Consider the following 20,690-nt stretch of genomic DNA (forward strand, 5'->3'; position numbering starts at 1 on the left):
CTTACAACTAAGCAGGGCCCAGTTTTTACAAGTTTTTCCACGTGTCCAGGTGAGAAGGTACTAACAGTCTTTCCCCAAACTGCTCATCCCCTCGTGACATAGTCAGCTTGGCTAGGCTAGTAAATCTTAATAAAATAGTATGAATGCTCTGTCTACAGTTCTTTTTGTATTATGTTGAAATTATACACTTAGTTAAATTAGGAGGACTTTGACAGCTAGGACTATGTGTCCTTAGTTTTTCATAGTCCAGCATGTAACAAATACTCAGCAAGAACTGCAAATGAGTGTCTGAATAGAAGATAGGATAAAAAACTTCCTAATTATCCTTTAGATGCCTCTTACATGATGAGACTGGGAACTCCCTGAAAGGAGGCAAAATGCAAGCCCAGTGTCCACACAGGACCTAGAGTAAAACAGGCTCACAGGATTCCTTTATTTTATTTATTTATTTATTTTTAGCTAACTGTATAAATGACTGTAACAATAATGAAAATGTATTACCAAGAATTATAAAAAAGTTTATACAACTAATGAAATACTAAAAACCCTTTGGTTAAGTGTTGTAGTTGGTATGATTATCACCCACAGGAAATAAACCCCAAAGGGAGAGAAGTATTTTCACTCCTACGAGTCCTACTTACTTAGTTTGACTGAGCCATCCATTCCCAATAAAATATTATCACTCTTGATGTCTCTGTGTATGACCTGGTTTGAATGCAGAAACTCCAGAGCCTGTAGACACTATTTAAGTGGTATGGGGAGAAGAACAAAGAAAGGCCATTTAATACAGAAGATCTAACAGAAAATCAATTTAAGCTCTTTACTTTAAGATAAATAAAGTAAGGCACTAATGAATAAAAGGACCTGTCTCACATCAGTAGCAAAGCAGGCTCTAGAACCAAGTCTTCCTTCTGCTGTCCTAATACCCTTTTATACGGCAGTATCCTTATACTAGTAGTTCTTGCCATTTATTTTGATATTTTGTTTTGTTTTGTTTTGTCTTAATACAACATCAGATTCTGAATAAATTAAGATCCAGGAAAAATGACTGAAAAATGGAATAAAAAATAAGCGTCATGTCATGGAAAGTAGACAGCGGGAAGTGGCATTAGAAGTAGTCGGTAAGATAATCTTATTTTGGCAAGGAGGTGATGCTATGTTGGTTATGCTGAATTTGACACATCTACAAAATGTATGGAGACAAATGACCTAACTCCATAAATACACTAGCGTCCAGTTAATTATGTACTTCAAATGGATGGACTATATGGTTATGTGAAATGTACCTTAGTTATTTTAAGAAGGGAAGATGATCTCCATTAGAACTAAAGAACAGTAATATCACCTATTTATGTAGCATCTAAACTTTTTCCAAGTGCCTTTTAATACATACAGTACCCCATTTGCATATATAGTGTGATTGTTGTAGTTTCCATTCTACATATGAATAATTTGAGGCAAACAATTTTCTTAAGTATATGTATGCATCCATACTTTACCAGTGACTGTGGGGATGAAAAAAATTTTCGACATTACAATAGTTTATGGCCCTCCAAAGTATACAGAAAAAATACATCCATAGGAAAAAACATGATAGAGAATGTGATATGAAAAATTAATTAAAAGGCTCCTTATCAGGATGATAATGGGAAAAAAAAAGGTTGAAAAGCATTGCTTTAGTTATTGAAAAAGAAAAAAGTGAAAACTCCTAAGAATCCTCATAGCTTAGTGTTAGTACCATTAATTTAATAAGTGCCTTCTAGATCCCAAAGTTGCTAATGCAAAAATGGACATATTTTCTAGGGCTGTATTGGCTTCACATTATTTCATTTTTCCTAATATTTATTTAAGCAACTACATAAATCCTCCTCTATGCCTCTAGATTTTTGCATCATCAAATCCCAATCACATCATTATACTTACACTCCTATGAAAATTGAAACACCAATCAATCATCTACCTTTCCTAACTTTCCTACCTTTTCTATTAATGAGTCATCACAGGGGTCTACCCTATCATCACTAAAACATCAGGATCACTGATTTCTCAATGTTCCCTCACCTGCCTGATCTAGTGGAAATGTAAAAACATGGCTCTTCCCTAAGGATGGCTTCTCAGAGACCTTCTGAAGGGCTTCACCGTTTTTTCACATAGCAGTATATTTTAAATTCTAGCCACTTAATAGCAATGGGAAGACAGAAGAGTACCTTTTCTGGCTTGATTTTTCTTAATCTAGTGTCTGAAAACATTTTGCCCAAGATTTTTGCTGGCTTGCCTTTGAACACCATTTACATGCTTACTCAAATCTACAGTGAAACTTTCCAAGACCACCCTGTTAACATAGCATGTTGTCCCTACTCTTTTATTTGGTTTTTATTTCCTTCACAGCATACACATAAACAAGGAAGAGAAGGCAAATGGACATATTCATATACATTTTAAAGGAAAATATCATAAGGTGTTTATAGCAGTTACCCTTAATGATGGAAATTATGGAATGATTCTCAAAAATACATACTTTCTGGAAACTTTTCATTTTCTATAATGAGCATAATAAAGTTATCCTTAAAGAAAAAGTAAAAGTAAAATCCAGCCCTAACACAGGAAGGATGAACTGCTAGCACTAACTTCTACTTCCCAGAGCCACAGCTGAGCTTTCACTGGTGTAGAGCTCTAGGAGACAAGGATATAAAGGCCGCTGCCTGCTCCAGGCTGCCCGGCTTCTGGCCTTACCTCACGGCACACAGCTGCAATCTGGCCTTCATCCATACAGGTTTCCGTCACCACATCCGTCAAGGAGCCTCCAGCTAAGTATTCCATGACAACCCACAGCTCATCACCCACAAGGTAACTGAGAAAGTACAAGTAAAGAGATAGAGAATACAGAGTTTCAAAGGCCAAGCATACACACAGCATAAAATTGCATTTCAATCAATTCTGGCAGAGTTCCTGAATAAAACAAAGGACACATGTTCAGTGGAGCCCCAAAGATGACGAGGCTGAAGATGTGATAAAAAACATATTTCACCATAACACAGAGAAATATTTTCTAAAATTAGGACTAGCAGGATTCCCATGTCTCTAGAAGCAGCTAAACAGGGAATACTCAAACATTTTACAAAGATTGGAATGAAGTCCATGTTACCAGCATAACAGAGCTACTATCTTCCCTGAGTTCTACTGGATCTGAGATCCAAGAGGTCAAGTATCAGGTCTTGTCAAAAATTTTACTCAGAGATGCAAATCAGATGTCAATATTTACTGAATAAACCAATGAGTAAAATAATACAACTGTAAACGTTAAATAAAATAATGGTTGTCTAAGTCCTTTAAAAATTATATGTAAAGTGTTTCATACATAGTAATTATGCTGACAGTAACCTCCATTTTGAGAGTTTATGGCTCTGATCTGTAGAGATTACAGACTGACATGAATTATATATATGGATATGACTGAGGGTTTCATTGAGGGCTTTAATCACTCAGCCTTGTTATGGGACAAATTAAAAAAAAGACTACCTGGCCTGTTGGTCAGTGTTTCCTCACCTGTAGAATAACCAAAAACAATAACAGCAACAAAACAAAAAACCACACACTACCCTACAGACTTCTCCTGGCAGACAGTAGATTGATAGGGCCGGTATTGTGGCACAGCACGTAAAGCTGCAACCTGCAATACCAGCTTCCCACATGGATGCTGGTTTGAGTTCTCAGCTTCTGAGCCATCTCCCAGTTAAAAATCTAGGGAAGGTAGTGAAAGATGGCTCAACTACCTGGGCCACTACCACTCATGTGACACCCGGAAAAAGCTCCTGCCTCCTGGCTTCAGCATGGCCTAGGCTAGCTGTTGTAGCTATCTGGAGAATGAATCAATGGATAGAAGATCTCTTCTCTCTCTGTCTCTATTCGTTTCTGTGACTCTGACTTTCAAAATAAATGAATGAATGAATCTTTAAAAAGAAACTAGATTTTTAAAAGCAATTTTTGATAGGTTTGAGCTATGTGGTATGTATGTCATTTGATCTTTACCTTGCTATTTCACAGCTGTCAAGATGAGACTACTGATTTAGTAACTGTCTTTAACAACTGTTAAAGGGCAACATTTAAATTCCGTTCTCTTAAATTCCAGTGCTGTTTCTATAAAACTCAGAATTCTTTGTAACTAAAGTTACAAAGTTCTTAAAATTAAAGTTCTTAACATTTGGGAAGCTATTTAAAAAAATGCTGAGAGGATTCTTCGAGGTAATTCAGGACCATTTTTGAGGAAAGACAACCACCTCTAAAAACAACAGTCTAGTCTACAGCCACCAATATATTATGCTGGGAAGGTCAAAACTCTATTACATTTTTAAAGAAACTGAAAATTACCAACATTTTAGATATAGAACCAGTAAGCACATTTATGAAGTCTGAGAACAGCAAGGAAAGGTAGCTGGTAATGCAATGCAAGTAATAAAGAAACTAGATCGCCACTTTTTCCATTAACATCTCCATCTATGACATCTCTGAAACCTGGGTATGGGGAAAAAAGAATGATATGACAGGATATGGATTTTGGTGCTAGGAATATTTAAACTCAAAGACTTGATTTGTTTCTTACTAATCTACTGGTTTTGGTCAACGAATTAACTTCTATGAACTTTCTGTTTCCTCATCTATAAAATACGAGTAAGTTCTACCTCACAAAATACTCTTCATGAAAACAGGTACAAATTAAAACACAATTGAAATGCCAGCTATAACCATTCTGACTACACAGAAGAAATAATTTTGGCAGACTAATCAGTTATAATAACAAAATTAAGATTTAATAAAGATAGCTAAAAATTCTATATATTCAGTTTAATACAAGATTATGTAAACAAGATCAGTGATTTCAGTTGACTAAAAACTTACTAGGAGTCAATAAAATAGGCATTCTAAAAATCAAAACAACAATGGGATCATTAAATTGTGTAGAGTTGAGGTTGGTATTGTGATACAACAGAACGAGTCACAACTTCTGATGCCAGCATCCCAAATCTCTAAGTAAGTTCAAGTACAGTCTGCCCCCTGCCCATCCAGTTTTCTGCTAGAAATGTTGTAAATAATGTCCCAAGTATGTAGGTCCCTGCCACCATGTAGGAGTCTGGATGAAGCTCCTGAATAACTTACTGCATTTTAGGAGGACCAGTAAGTTATTCAGGAGCGTGAGTACATTAGGCAAAGTCTTGGGGTGTAGAATAAGTTAAGGACCTGCATGATGTCAGAAGGACAGGTAGAAGGGCTCCCCAAGATAGAACAAATACTATCACAAACAACCATAAGAAACCGCAGGGTAAGGTTCGCCCTGGTCCTGAAAGGATCTGAAAGCAATTCAAGGTGTCCAGCTTTATACAGAGCTGAGTTCAGGGATGGTCACCTCAGAGGATTAATACATATAAGCAGTTTTGAATGCTGATATTTCCACGTCCTCAGACAACTCCACCACCCATCACCACCCATCATCCTGAAAGGCTCTAGTCCCCCTGATAGGACCCACCATTACATACCTGTCCAGATAGTTTACTATGTTTGGGTTCTTGTTTTCCCTCATGACTAGGATCTCATTAATGATCAGCTCTTTCTTTGGCTGCTGCTGCAGATTCATCTGCTTAATGGCCACCTGGAAACAAAGTACAGCAAATGTACAACTTGAGTCATTTAATATCTACTGAGCACCTACTGAGTACTAGAACACTAACTACTAAGGCAAAAAAGATGAGCAATGTGTAGTTTTAGTTCTTGGGTAATTCACAATGTATCAATGCAGACAAATGGTTCTTAAACTGAAGTCTCCAAACCAGCAACAACATCATCATCTGGGACCTCACTAGAATTATTTTCATGACCCATCAGAAACTTACATTTTCATGAGACCTTTGGGTTACATACACCAGAATTTAAGCACCAAACTTTGATATGGAAAAACACTTCAGACAAAGCAGATACTATCCCATGTTGAATGTGAGTTTTGAAAAGACTTTATCTCTACACATACATTTTCACATAACACAAATACAAGGTATACTTTAGTTTGCAAGGCACTGTATCCAATTCTGTGCAACAGGCAACACCTGAAATGTCTCAGATTTGTTATTTTGTTAAACCTTCCTTCATAATAGCTTGTGTGTTAAATATTACCCTCAAAGGGTTAAAAAAAAATGGGATTCAGAGAGGGTATTTGACTTGGTACATGGGTACTAGGCAACAGAGTTGAGATTAGAATGCTCAAATGTTATTTTATTTCACTTAACTTATTCTGCATATATACATTTAAACTTTTCCTACAGTACATATGTGGTAACACTTGTTCCTCCTCAAAAAAAAAAAAAAACAAAAACAAAAAACACAAACCATAAATTACATCTTATTACAAAACCACCACTGAAAGTAAGCACGTTCTACTGGGATTCTTTCATAGCCTCATGTTTTCCTATCTTTGCTCAGGATCTTTCCATCTGGAAAATCCTACATCATATCTACACATTCAAAAGCTACTTAGGTTTTATATCAGGCTAAAGCTAAGATTATTCTCAAATCAAATATGCTTTGCCCCTTCGTTAAGGCTCTATGAAGATACTAACACCATTCTTACAGAATTAACAACATGCTTTCTTGTATGTTGTATGTGCACACATGCATATACACATGTGCATCTCCAAGTTTGAGAGTTCTGGTGAAAGCCCAGAATCCTTTGTGTTAAGCACAGGAACTGACATTTTGTGATCAGCAAATGTTAGAGAAAAAGAAGAAAAAAAATCAATGGGTTGGCAAATATTTTGGTTTCAAACAACTGAAGTCAGCAACAAGCTGCTGTGTCACCACACAAGCACACCTTAAATTGTTTGCTAGGTGTTCACTCCCTAGAGATCCCCCCGCCTCTTTTTTTCATGTAGTATACAAGAACATGAATATCTATTAGAACTAAAATATCTTTCCAGAAGCATCAAAAAGTAGAAGGAGGGGCTGATGTCATGTGGTATAGCAAGTAAAATGGGAACCTGCAAAAATAAATAAATAAATAAATTAATTAATTAATTAAAAAACAAAAAAACAAAAAAACAAAAAAATAACTAAAAAAACAAAAATAAAAAACAAACTAGAATAAAAACAAAAGACAAAAAGAAATAACAAAAAAAAAAAAAGAAATTAAAAAAAAAAAAGAAAAAACAAAAAAAAGAAAAAGAAAATGGGAACCTGATCTGCTGGTATGCCATAGGGACATTGCTTCATGTCCCAGATGCTCCACTTCCAACATAGCTCCCTGCTAATAGCCTGAGAAAAGAAGTGGAAGATGGTCCGAGTATGCACCTGCTACCCATGTGGAAAATTAAGAAGATTCTCCTGGTTCTAGCCTGGCCCAACTCTGGCTGTTATGGCTTCAAGAGCGCAGCCCAACAAATGGACACCAGATGGCTCTGTTCCTCTCTGTAATGACTTTCAAAGAAACAATTATATCTTTTAAGAGAAAAGTACAAAAAAATGAACAGTTCAAGTCTCTATGGGAAAATCTCCTAGCTCTATTATTTCCTCAAGTCAATTACTGGCAGTCTTCTGAAGAAACAGTTCACTTTTAAATGATTTTTAAAAAAGATTTATTTTTATTTGAAAGAGTTATAGAAAAGGAGAGTAAGTGAGAGAGAGAGAGAGAGAGAGATCTCTATTAATTGGTTCATTCCCCAAATGACTGCCATAGCTGGAGCAGGTGGTGCAGCTCCTGGCCCAGCTCTGACTGTTACAAGGCAGTGGGAGGGAAGTGAGTCAGTGGATGGAATATCTTTCTCTTTAGATCTCCCCCTTTCTCTGCCTATCAAACAACAACAACAACAACAAAATAAACATGCATTTTAAGAATGACAGTGATAGTGGTAAGAACAGTAGCAAAAATCAACCACCTTCACATCACTATTGTATACTGAATGCCTTCTGTATGCCAGGCTCTGTGCTGGGTTATTACCTATATTAGCTCAGTGAAACCTAACAACAACCCTGCACAGTAAAAATCATGGTATTTTCTTGTTATTGTTTTTTTTTTAAAAAGATTTATTTTATTCTTATTGGAAAGTCAGATATACAGAAAGGAAGAGAGACAGAGAAGATCTTCCATCCGTTGATTTACTCCCCAAGTAGCCACAACAGCCAGAGCTGCACTGATCCAAAGCCAGGAGACCGGAGCCTCTTTCAGGTCTTCCACACGGGTGAGGGTCCCAAAGCTTTGGGCTATCCTCGACTGCTTTCCCAGGCCACAAACAGGGAGCTGGATGAGAAGCAGGGCTGCCGAACTGGTGCCCATATGGGATCCCAGCGCATGCAAGGTGAGGACTTTAGCCACTAGGCTATTGCACTGGATCCCATTTTTGGGCCCCATGATATTTTCAGGCAATGAAACTAAGACTAAGACTAATAAAAATATTGCCTAAGGTTGTAACCAAAGCCCACAAGTCCATATGAACCTCAAAGGCTTTTCCAACCTGTTCTTTTATACATATTCCTTGTAAAAACAAGCTTAAAAGAATGATTGTTGAATCCATAACTGGAAGTCTTCCCAGCTAACATGCTAACCTTCCGATATGTGACACACAGTAACTCTGCTCTTCCAGCTAGAAAACACCCAAGGAGCACTCATTCACTAAGGCAGAGCATCCTGCCAGCTCTGCTAATGATTTACACTCCCTGGGGCAGGAAATGAGGCCTTCCTCACCACAATGCATTAGCCCCTAATGCACTCAGTTCCATTCATAGTTTGAAAACCACAAGGCAGGCACACAGTGAAGCTGAGTTTCTCTTTCCTGTGGTCACCATCTCATACAAGCAGCCTTCTTGCCTTCTAAGAACTGTTCATCACCCCCTCGCTCCCCATCAAGGACACGAGGCCTCTAAGGCCAGAACCATGACCAAGGATGCCTGGCACCTAATCTCAGCCCTGCTGTGTCCTTTCAGCATGCAACACACAGAACCTAGAGGCAAAGCACTCTATCCCACTTCCTTGCTGTTCACTGAGAGCACAACCCTACAAAAACCTACTTGCATTTGCCTAAGCCTCAAATTCCTCACCTGGAAAAAGGAAACACTACTAGCTACCTCCCAGGGTTTCTTTCTAGGGTTAGCATAATCTCTTTCTTGTCTCTGCAAATCTTTCAACATCTTTTATCATCTCTCAAACAGGTACACTAATGCCACCTTTCCTCTTCTCGTTCTTCACCATTATTTTTCGTTTATGGAAGATTCCTGTAAGCACTGTAAAACTTTCATGTAAAAACAATGCGAGTCATGATCTGTTATTATGTTTCAGTCTGATTTTAACATCCTAGCACCTACTCAAGACTGAACTGTGTTCTCAGCACAGGAGCAGCACCAAGCTAATGCTCAGCAAATGCTTTGTACAATAAAGAAATATGTATATAAGTTAAATAAATATGTGGTCCTAAAAGTCTATGACACCATATACATTGATTTGCTGAATTCTTACACATCTTTGTAAGGAACATATTGTCATATACATCTTATAAGTAAATAAAATCCAGGCTCAGGGAGGTCCAATGGCTTGTTACATTAAAAGCTAAAGGTAAGTATCTGTGTCTTCGGACTCTCACCTCAAAGAACAATGAGTGAATTGCTAACCACAACGATGATATAATAGTCCACCTGCCCTAGGTAGAGCCCCAGTATTTGACTTTAACACTTGTAAAAGGCTCCTAAGAGCCCAGTGAAATACATGCTATTCTTTGAACTCTAATTTCCCCAGGGCTAGAGTTAGCCTGGAGATTTTAACTACCAAAAACTTATAAGTGGTTCTCAGATGGATCCTCAGACTCCTGGTGTGATTCTTGGTACTCCTTGAATCAAGAGCTCGTTCCAGGTAGCTGACACCCACAGCCATCCCTTGCAAGACATCACAGCACGTACACTCCCTTCATGGCATCTTCTGCTACAGTGGCTTGTTTTTTCCATGAATTTAAAAAATATATATTATTTACTTATTTAAGAGGCAGAGTTAGAGAGGGACAGAGAGAGGTGTCTTATATCCAATTGTTTACTCCACATTGGTCACAACAGCTGGGTCTAAGACATATGGAAGCCAGGAGCCTGGAACTCCATCCATGTCTCACACATTGCTGGGAGGGGCCCAAGAACTCAGGCTACTTTCTGCTGGTTTCCCAGGTACATCAGTAGGAAATTGGACTGGAACTAGGACAGCTGGGATTAAAACCAAAGCTCATACGTAATGCCAGCATCATTGGCAGCAGCCTAACGTGCTGTGCCACAATACTGGCCCAGCAATTTTTTTGAAGATTAAAAAAAGTTATCAAATGCTTATTTATTTGAAAGTCATAATTACAGCCTGAGAAGGAAAGAAACAGAGAAAATAGGGCATAGAAGCAAGTCTTCTATATGATGGTTCATTCCCAGGCAGAAGCCAGGAGCCAAGGGCTTCTTCTGAGTCTCCCTTATGGGTAGTAGGAGTTGAAGCACTTGAACCATCTTCCACTGCTTTTTCCCTGGCCTTTAGCAGGGAGATGTGTTAGAAGTGAAACAGCTGGCATTAACAGCACTGCAGGCTGAGGCCTTACATGTGTATCACAATGTTATTCCCAATATTTATTCTACTTATTTGAAAGGCAGAGTGGCAAAGCAAGAGACAATAAATTTATCTTTTGTCCAGCAGTTCACCCCTCAAATGAAATGACTTCAATGGCTGGGAATGTGCCAGGCTAAAGTCAGGAGTCCAGATCTCCATCCAAGTTTTTTTTCCTACATGGGTGGCAAAAGCCCAAGCACTTGGACTACCATCAGCTTCCTTCCCATCCAAATTAGCAGTGAGCCGAGCTGGAATAGAGCCGAAGCAGCCAGAAGTTGAATTGATGCTCCAACATGGGATTCATGACTTACAAGTAGCAGCTTAACCTATTGTGCCACAATGTCAACTTGGATCAGCAGGCTTTATTAACAAGGCATTATCCTCCTGGACTAATGAAATGAATAAGAGAGAGGTAACTCTAAGTAATCAGGAATTCCAAAGTCTACTGGAGCCCTAGGCACACAACAGTGGCAAGACTACTAGACTCGGAGACAAGAAACACAGATTTAATTAAGTGTCTCCTATATCAGATTTGTCTTCAAATTTGTAAAAATCAATTGTCTACTAGATAATTTTATAAGACAGTCTCTCAGGCAGTATCCAACTTCTTTATGCTTACTCCCATCTTTTTCCTTTTTCCTTGAATAAAACTTTTACAAACTCATCCTCACATTAAATCTATCACCAAATCATATTGGATCTACCTTAGGGGGAAGAGTTTGACACACGGTTAAACTGGCACTTGGGATGGTGAATTTCCACATTGTAAGGCCCGAGTTCAAGCCCTAGTACCACTCCTAACTTCCTAACTAGTACCTAACTTCCTAACTAGTACCACTCTAACTTCCTGCTGGTGTACATTCTGGAACACAGTAGGTGATAGCAGGAGTATTTGAGTCCTTGCCACCCACATGAGACACCTGTATGGAGTTATTTACTCCTGGCTTCAGCCTGACCCAGGCCTGGTTGTTGTAAGCATTTGAAGAGTGAACCAAAGAATGTTAGATCTTTTTTTGGTCTTTGTCTCTTGTATTTCAAATACAATAATTAAAATAAATATATTTTAAAATCTTCCTCTTAAGTATCTCTCAAATTTATCTACTTCTGTCCATCAGCACTATGCTATTACCTAAATCCAAACCATCCTCTCTCACCTGTGATTACGCAGTAAAAATTCTTGATTTACATGGTGTACTTTCAACCGCCTCCAATCTCTTCTCCACACTACTACTGCGGTGACTTTCCAAAATCTGTCTAGCATTTGATTGTAGTCTGGCAATAGTAAGAAATTATCAGTGCCCCGATTGAGTTTAGAAGGGCTAAAACTTGACCCCAGATAAAGACAAACAGAACTGAAGTAGCAACAACCGGTAGATACTCACCTCCTGTCCCGTGGCTACATCCATCGCAGTGTACACGGTGCCTGAAGCACTGAACAGGTGTGGGAAAAAGAGAGAGGGAAAAAACACAGATGTCATGAAGTGATAGTTGTTAAATACATCTCTACACACAATCTGGCCATGTAAATGTTAATAACAATAGCACCAAAAAGTAATTCTCCCAGCTGAAGCTCTTCCATCCTCATAGTTGAGAAGCAGTATGTAGTAGTAAAGAAAATACAGGCACTAGAAGGAAAGCAGACCTGAGTTCTGATCTAAAACTTCTATACAGTACCTATTAACCACATGATCTTATCAATTATTTAGTTTCTCTGGGCTTTACTTTCTTAAATCTTGAACACAGAAGTACATAAACTATTTGGAACTCATTACTTTATGTGAAGCACTTGGCCAAGTGTCTAAAACTTAACAGGTGTTCAATACACGCTAGGTTCCTGTGTCTGCTTGCTTCTCTCCTTTCCTTTACCATTCTTGGCAAACTAATTTCCTGTAAACTTCCTCATCTGTAAACAGAGATAAGATCAGACCTGTGATTTTTTTAAAGACATTTTAAACATAGGGCCTTATAAAACATTTTTTTCTTACGTTTTGTGCTATAGGGAGTATTACCTCTGACATATACATGAGGAAATCTATGTTAGGATAATTTGTTTATTCATTCATTTATTAGGTGCTAATTTGTAGAGGAGAGAAATGCCCACAAACCCTCTGATAGGGTCTGATGACATCGGAACTACAGCCAGGACCCCCCGGGTTGTACAGTTACGCATTTTTATTTTATTAACATCCATATTTAAAAACCATGAGTAACAAAAAATAAATAAATAAAAACCACATTGAAAAGTCTAAGATAATCTCAAACTACTCTTCCCACACTGAGAGTACAGGATCCCAACACACTTTGAAATTGTGTTTTCTAATCATTTATCCTGTCGAGGCGATAAGTGAATTTTATTTTCTGTCATATATATTATAACAAAAGCCTTCAGTTTTCACTTTTTAAACATAAAATGATGCTAAGCCTATGTTGCTTTTTTCCCAAATACATTTGCTCCCAGAAAATCTGATACCACAGGTAACTACTTCTCCCCCACTCTCAAGGTACACATATGTGCACAGTACGCATGACGCCTTTACTTATTTAGCTCAGGGAGTGAAGGAGAGATGCTAGAAATAATGCTAGAAAAATAACATCAATTCAAAATAATTAAAATCCTCATTTTATAACTATAATCATTAACCCATATATTTGTAGGCAAATAAATTATAATATACATCCATGTGTCCAAGCCATATGTCACTTATAAATGACACACATTAAAGAAGTTTTAAAATTCTGGTCTATTTTAAGAATAAATTTGAGATAAACACTGGGATTACGTTTTCTGAAAAATTCAGATCCTTTCCAAGTCTATCTTTTCTGCCAATAATCACAGTCTCCTGCTCCCTAATCACACTCTTGAAGGGACACTAGCTATATGCTTGGAAACTATGAGTATAAAATATGGGCTAGAAAACGTGGATTTGATTATTTGCCCTGCTAGCTATTTCTTTATTATCTCATCACCTTATCCCAATCTTAGCCATCTCCTGCCACAAAGCTGGCATCTGATTCCTATCTTTCTAGATGAACACTAAAAGGAAAAACATGCCAAAACTTCCAGAGAGTCAACATTTTCGGACTACGTTTCCCTGGATGAAAAGTGCTAGAAAGCTACTCAGTTTCATTGGTTAATATCTGATTCTTTCTACCTTGAACAGAAACTATGATTGGCTACATAACTGCAGGTCCAGAGAATGATCATCTTAACATTTTAACAGGAAGACACAAGGCAAGCAGGGGCTGCAGTTGTAGCACAGAAAGTAAAGCTGCCATCTGGAACCCTGGCATTCTATACTTTGGTACAAGTATAGAATTTCTGTTCAATACTTGTACTGAACAGAATTTCTGTCTGTTTTACTTCTGAACCAGCTCCTTGCTTTTGGTGCTTGAGAGAGCAAGAGATGATCATGCCTGCCATCCCTGTGGGAGACCAGCTGGAGCTTCTGGCTCCTGCTTCCAGCCTGGCCCCGTCTTGGCTTTTGAAGCCATTTGTGAAGTAAACCAATAGGTGGAAGATGTCTGTTGGCTTGACACTGTCCCTGTCTGTGTGTGTTTCTCTCTGTCACTAAACCTTTCAAATAATAAATAAATCTTTATTTCTAAAAAATAAAAATTAAAATGTTACCAGCTTGCAACATTTGTGGTGTATTTTTATTTTTTTTAAAGTATAGAATGTTGGTACTTAATAAATAAATATTTCACTTCTCTTCCATTACTAAGAAACCTGTCAACTAAGCAAAGAAAGTACACTCTGCAGATGTTATCAACTTAAAGATATTATACATCTGTAATATTTTTTCTAAGTTTTTGAGGTGAAGGTTCCTCAATCTGTAATTCTACTCCTTAAATTTACAAATGAAGAAAATCAAGAGTAAAAATTACTTGTTCAAGGAATTTTCTACTACATTCTTTTTTTTCTCCCCTTAAGATGTATTTATTCATTTATTTTTATTTGAAAGGCAGAGTTATACAGAGAGGAGACAGAGAGAGAGAGAGAGAAATTCCACCCACCAGTTCACTCCCCAAAAGGCTACAATAGCCAGAGCTGGGCTGGTCTGAAGGCTGAAATCAGGAGTCAAGAGTTTCTTCTGGGTCTCCAGGGGATACAGGAGCCCAAGGACTTGGGCCATCTTTTGCTGCTTTTCCAGAACATTAGCAGGGAGCTGGGTAGCAAGCAGCTAGGACTTGAAATGGTGCCCATATGGGATGCCAGTACCACCGTGGATATTCAGTGTGCTATACCAAAGCTCTGACCCTGAAGGAAATGCTATTAACTTTATTCTGTAGCAAACAAGAGAATTTCCTATCATGGTATTAACTACCTTAAGCTACGTTTCAGATTCAAAAAGCATACTTCAGTAAGAAAAACACTGGAACCAGGAAAAAATTAGATTCATCCAAAGCCAAACTTGCTTTGAAAATTAAATAACAGGTGCCAATAACAGATATAATCTGGAGAGTTCTGTACAAATATGGCATCCCTCTATTATAAAAGTTTTTCTTATTTTCAGAAGTTCTTGGGTACATAAGAAAGAAAACTGGGGACCATATCATGGCAGAGCAGGTAAACCCATTGCCTGTGACACTGGCATCTTGCCAGTCAGACGTTAGCTGCTCTATTTTTAATCCAACTTCCTGTAAATGACCTGGGAAAAGCAGCACACAAGATGGTCCAAATGTTTGGGGCCCTGCAACCCACTAGAGAGACCTATAAGAGGCTCCCAATTGTTGGCTGCTGCCTGGTCCAGACTTGGCGATTGAGGGCTTCTAGGAAGTAAGTCAGTGAATAGATTCTATCTCTTCATCTTTCATTTGATTTTAGCCAAAAGACCAATAAGCAGCTCTCTTTTCCCTCTCTTTCTTGTTCTCACTCTCCGCAATTCTGACTTTCAAATTAAGAAATCTTTAAAAAAGAAAATTGAAACAGAAAATGGCAATGATTTTATTAGCTATAATATTTTCACTCTGCTGACAGTCTATTTAAAAGCAACACTTCATTTTTTAGTTTCTTTTTAATCTTACATGTTTGGGTAGGTCTGTAAAAATCTTACTTTCATTTTTATGCAGAAATACCTGCTGCCTAAAGTAATCTGCATGATACTTAAGTGTATGACTTACAGCTTCTCGGATCCTGCATTCACCAACACTCACCCCGACCATCCCCCTCTCAGGTCTTTCTTCATGAAAACTAATCATGACTGACTCCAACTTTCACTATCATATACAGAGATATCACACAGCTTACAGAAAAATTAAACTAGAAGATCATGTGAATCTTCACACACAAAAAATGTTAAAACCATGCATTTTTCCTAGTACCCATTTCTATGAATATTTTTAAGCCCCTTTTATGTGAGCACTGTTGCTTTTGGACATCACATAAAAAGAATTATACAAGGTATTATATCTTTTATGTCTGGCTTATTTTGCTAAAAACAATAGCCAAAGATATTTAAGATTCATCACAGTATATTACAATTCTCTGTCTTATTTCTTTCTGTCAATTTGAGGCCCTTAAAGGGAGACGGTGTCTGACTCTCAATGGCTTACACACATTAGCAACCAGTTAACTTCTGCACAGTTTTATGCTCTCAGGGCACCACATATGAAGCAGAGATGGACCAAGAAAGCAGGACTCAGGAGTTCTGGCACCTACCTAGAAAAACGTGCCATTACACCAGCAGAATCATTTCTACATTAGCTCTTCCATTTTGCGTAAGTGTAGGTAAAGGCAAGCAAGGTTTCTCTGGAAAAGCAGAGCTATAATTTGACAAGCTGGTTTTATGCTAAGAAAGTAAGTGGATTCTTGTACTATCGCTGCAACATAGTCAGCTAATGGCACATCTCTCGTACCAGGCACAATTCTGCCAAACCTGAAGCCAGCCTAACATAAGACCTCCATACTGGTAAAAAAAAAAAAAAGAGGCAGAAAGAGAAAAAGAAGACTTACAAGAGGCAAAACAAAAACAAAGTCTTAAATGTCAGTGCGCACGACTGGTTTCTCCAGGGAAAGAAAATGCCCCTACTAACCCTTGTCCAATCTTCTCAAATCGAGTATATTTCTTCTTAGGATCGCCCACACTCACTATGCTTCCTTTGAAAGAAACAAAAAACAAGAGTCATTTTTACCTAAATCAAGACACAAATCAAGCCCTATGTTCCCCACCCCTGAAATTGGCAAAGATTAAAGAATGATCTTTAATACACCTAAAAATATGCTACCCAAATCTGCTTTCTCCTCAATAAGTTGCAATCCTAAATTGCATCTCTTTCATTGCTTTTATTTATAGTAATCTGTTACATTTCTAATAGTGTAAAAGCCATTCATTTCCTTTTTAATTCATTGAGTGAATATTTACTCTCAATATACTTGTTTATTATGTACCAAGCCATCTCTGAGTGCTACAAATAAAAAGACACATATTAAGAGACACCGTTGAGACAACCCTGATCTCGAAGAGCTCAATTTCATGGGGAGATAGACAAGCAAGCACAAAGTTCCAAGGAAATATAATAATCGCAGTGATAAATGCCAAACAGGTAGAAAAAGAAGTAAAAAACAACAACAAAAACAGCCTTTGTAGCCTTCTGTTTGACTTCAAAAACATGGTATGTCAGTCTGGGCTGATTTTTACAGGATACATAGAAATTAGCCAGCAAGAAAAAGTAAAAAAACACATTTACAGCAGGGAATACTTCATGTGTAAGGACACAGATATGTTAGAGTTCACTGGTTTCCATCTCTTGAATTCTAGAGATAGGAAACTGAAGTCCACAGGGGGGAAAAAAAGATATTTATCTAAAGACACATAACAAATCGGTGTGAGAGCTAAGATTAGGAGTTAGGTTTTTAATCTTTCAGTCCAAAGTACTTCCCACTAATACCAATTACTAGGATATGGTACTTCTCACATGCATTTTCTCACTTGATTTACAAATTTCAGGAGTGCTGCTGCAGTTGTGCAGCTAATGTGCTGAGGAAGGTCAGCCAGTCCAGGCCCAAGACTAGAACTGGGTTCTTTAGAGCCAGAGGAATATCCTTTCTGTGTCTGACTAGGCCACAGCCCAGCGAAGCTTCCCAAAGTTACAAAGCACTTACGTAATTTCTCCAAGATCTCCTCATCAGACATTTTAGACTTCTTCTTCTGCTTTTCAGTATTTCGAGTCAGAGCATCGGGTGGAGTGGTGTTATTCTCAACAGGTGAAATAGGAGATGTAGCCACATCGCGAGTTGGGGTAGGAGGAAGTGGTTCGATCACAGAACGCGTGTATACCTGTATTGTTGTTACAATTTTGGTGAAGCCAGACTTTATTAACATAGATGTAGGGTCAGAATATCCACATTACAAATCCCTATAAACCCATCCTTTATTTTACATTAAGATTCACTTTATTTCTCCTCTTCTCCCAGGCTCATACTCTGAATGAAATGGACTTCCTTGCTCTCATGGTATATAACAGCAGCTAATGAGAGTTTCAGTATAAAAGATATTCAATAAGGCCTACCCAAGTCTCAAAAGATAATTTAAAGTAGGATCTATCATTAGATGAGAATTCCTTGGATTTGTAACATTCTGGACTCCCCTAAACTGAAAGGAAATGATATCCTCTATTTCCTTAGAACTTTGTATTGCCAGCATATCACATAACATACTGAGCCCTTGCAAAAAAGGAACTATTTAAATATTGAGCCCTTGCAGAAAAGGAACTATTCTTGTTGTTCTTCAAGAGACAGTAGGGTGGGATAGAGTAATGATTATTAATTTTTAACCTGAGATGGAAGAGATACATAGAGAGGGAGACACAGAAAGGCAGAGCTCCCATTTACTCGTTCACTCCCAAAGCACTGGCAATGGCTCAGGATGAGACCTGCTGATGCTGAGAGCTGTAAATGCAATTCAAAACTGTGAGATGGGGCCCGGCGCGGTGGCGCAAGTGGTTAAAGGTCCTCACCTTGCCGCCCGGGATCCCATATGGGCGCCGGTTCTAATCCCGGCAGCCCCGCTTCCCTTCCAGCTCCCTGCCTGTGGCCTGGGAAAGCAGCAGAGGACGGCCCAAAGCTTTGGGAACCTGCACCCGCGTGGGAGACCCGGAAGAGGCTCCTGGCTTCGGATTGGCATAGTATCGACCCGTTGCGCTCACTTGGGGAGTGAATCATCGGACGGAAGATCTTCCTCTCTGTCTCTCCTCTCTGTATATCTGCCTTTCCAATGAAAAAATAATAAAAAAATAAATCTTCAAAACTGTGAGATGGGTAGCAGGAGCTCAATTATCACAACCCAGTTATCACTACTGCCTTTCAGATTCAACCTTAACAGCAAACTGGAATTGGGAGAAGACCTGAGACTCAAACCTGGAGGGTCTAGGGCAAATGACCAACCCAAGTGTAGTGATTAAGAACTCAGACTCTGGAACCCGATTGCCCTGGCTTAAATACTAACTCTTAATCTTAACATCTTCAGGACTTCTGCCAGACCAGATTGCTTAATTTTTCTATGCTTTAGCTTCTCCATAAATAAAATTATGACAACAATGTCTACTTATCTTATGGGGTTGCAGGAATAATTGGTTAATGTGTGTGAGGGGCAGGCATGTGCCTCAGTTGAGATAACCTTATGTAATCTGGAGTATGTGGGTTCATGCCCACTTCTGGTTCTGACTTCAGCTTTCTGCCAATGCAGACCCCGGGAAACAACGCTGGTACAGACAACTGGATTCCTGCCACCCACATGGAGACCTGGATTGAATTTCTGACTTGAACTGTGACCCTGCTTGAACAGTGACCCAGTACTACAAATTTGGGCTTTTAGAAATGAAAAAATGAAACAGTAGATAGAAATTCTAAACTATTTTCCTCCCTTCCTTCTTTCTTCCTATCTATCTATCTATAGTGGTCTCTCAAAATGTGCTCTAAGGGATGGTCTAAGAAATGAATAAACAATATAGTATTGAGGTTCAGAAGTAACTTACATTTCTTCCTTATCACCACCAGAAGATAATTCAAATTATTTATCAGATTTTATCATAAAAGTATCAAAATTATCTTTTGAATGCTTTACAGTTTCTTTGAGAACAAGCAATGTGATGTTATTCATCACTGAATTCTTTCCTCTAGCAGTAAAAAGAAGCACTGAATTAATGAACAAATGCGGGATCCTTTAGCTGGAATTTTAAGGATAGATTAGTTTTTAACAGGTAGAAATAGGAGAGAACTTTCCATGAGACAAGAATAAGTCAAAACTCTGAGACGGAGGCCAGTTTCCTTCTTGGCTAGCATAATGTATTTCTTATTTTTCTACTCTTTACCTATAGAAAAACTATTGTAGGAATCTGAACTTATGCCTTCATATCTCTTCCTTTGCTTCTCTTGATATGTCTTCTTATGGACACAAATCCTGCTTTTTCCTTCTTGGCTAGTCTCCCACTCTGGCTTCCAGTACAAGTCTGCACACATAAAAATGCCAATGTGCAATGCTGGAAAGCAACACGGACATGCAGTCAATGACCTGTTTTCATATCCTTTCTCTTTTGTTTACTACAAGACTGAACAGATCGATTTATCTCTCCAAATCTCAGCTGATTGTTCCATAAACGAGTAATTGACAATAACTTTTGACAGGAATACTATGAAGTTCAAATGTATCAATTATTTCAATATTTACTGTCCTCTAATACCTCCTACGAGCTATGTTAAATACACATATATTTGGATTTGCTCTATTTTTGTGGAGTTCATGGTTTAGTAGAAAGAAATATTTGAAGTACACAGGTTTAAAAAGTATAACCATATAGATGCAAAACAGTCTGGCAAATTCTGCCTTCGTAAATTTTAATCTACAAAATAAAACAGAGAAAATACTTTCACCCTAAGAGAACATATAATTCGTCTGAATTTATTTTACAGCATCATCCATAATCATTCAACCAACTTCTGTCTGAACATTTCCCTGAAAGCTCAATTCAAGAGCACTAAAAAAGAATGTTCTCTGTTTTTGTTTTGGTTTATTGCTGAGTTTAAATCCTAGATGGTTTTTTTTTTTATCATTTTAAAGCTTTCATAATAAATAAAAAGCCAAAACTATGAAAC

At 38.0% G+C, this 20,690-nt stretch overlaps 1 protein-coding gene across 2 annotated transcripts in view; it reads right to left on the minus strand.

Moving 5' to 3' along the window:
* The window catches only part of PAK1 (p21 (RAC1) activated kinase 1), a 142,561-nt gene that overhangs the window by 5,881 nt on the left and 115,990 nt on the right, over positions 1 to 20,690 (minus strand). For both annotated transcript variants that reach the window (XM_040964434.1, XM_040964435.1), the window contains exons 7-12: positions 17,703 to 17,877; positions 16,634 to 16,697; positions 11,983 to 12,031; positions 5,532 to 5,644; positions 2,734 to 2,851; positions 642 to 741 (exon numbers count right to left, since the gene is read on the minus strand). In XM_040964434.1, coding sequence (XP_040820368.1) covers positions 642 to 741; positions 2,734 to 2,851; positions 5,532 to 5,644; positions 11,983 to 12,031; positions 16,634 to 16,697; positions 17,703 to 17,877 — 619 coding nt within the window. The remainder of the gene's footprint in view (positions 1 to 641; positions 742 to 2,733; positions 2,852 to 5,531; positions 5,645 to 11,982; positions 12,032 to 16,633; positions 16,698 to 17,702; positions 17,878 to 20,690) is intronic.

Source organism: Ochotona curzoniae, unplaced genomic scaffold (genome assembly GCF_017591425.1).
Source record: "Ochotona curzoniae isolate NIBS_2020 unplaced genomic scaffold, NIBS_Ocur_1.0 scaffold_3223, whole genome shotgun sequence".
Lineage (NCBI taxonomy): Eukaryota > Metazoa > Chordata > Mammalia > Lagomorpha > Ochotonidae > Ochotona > Ochotona curzoniae.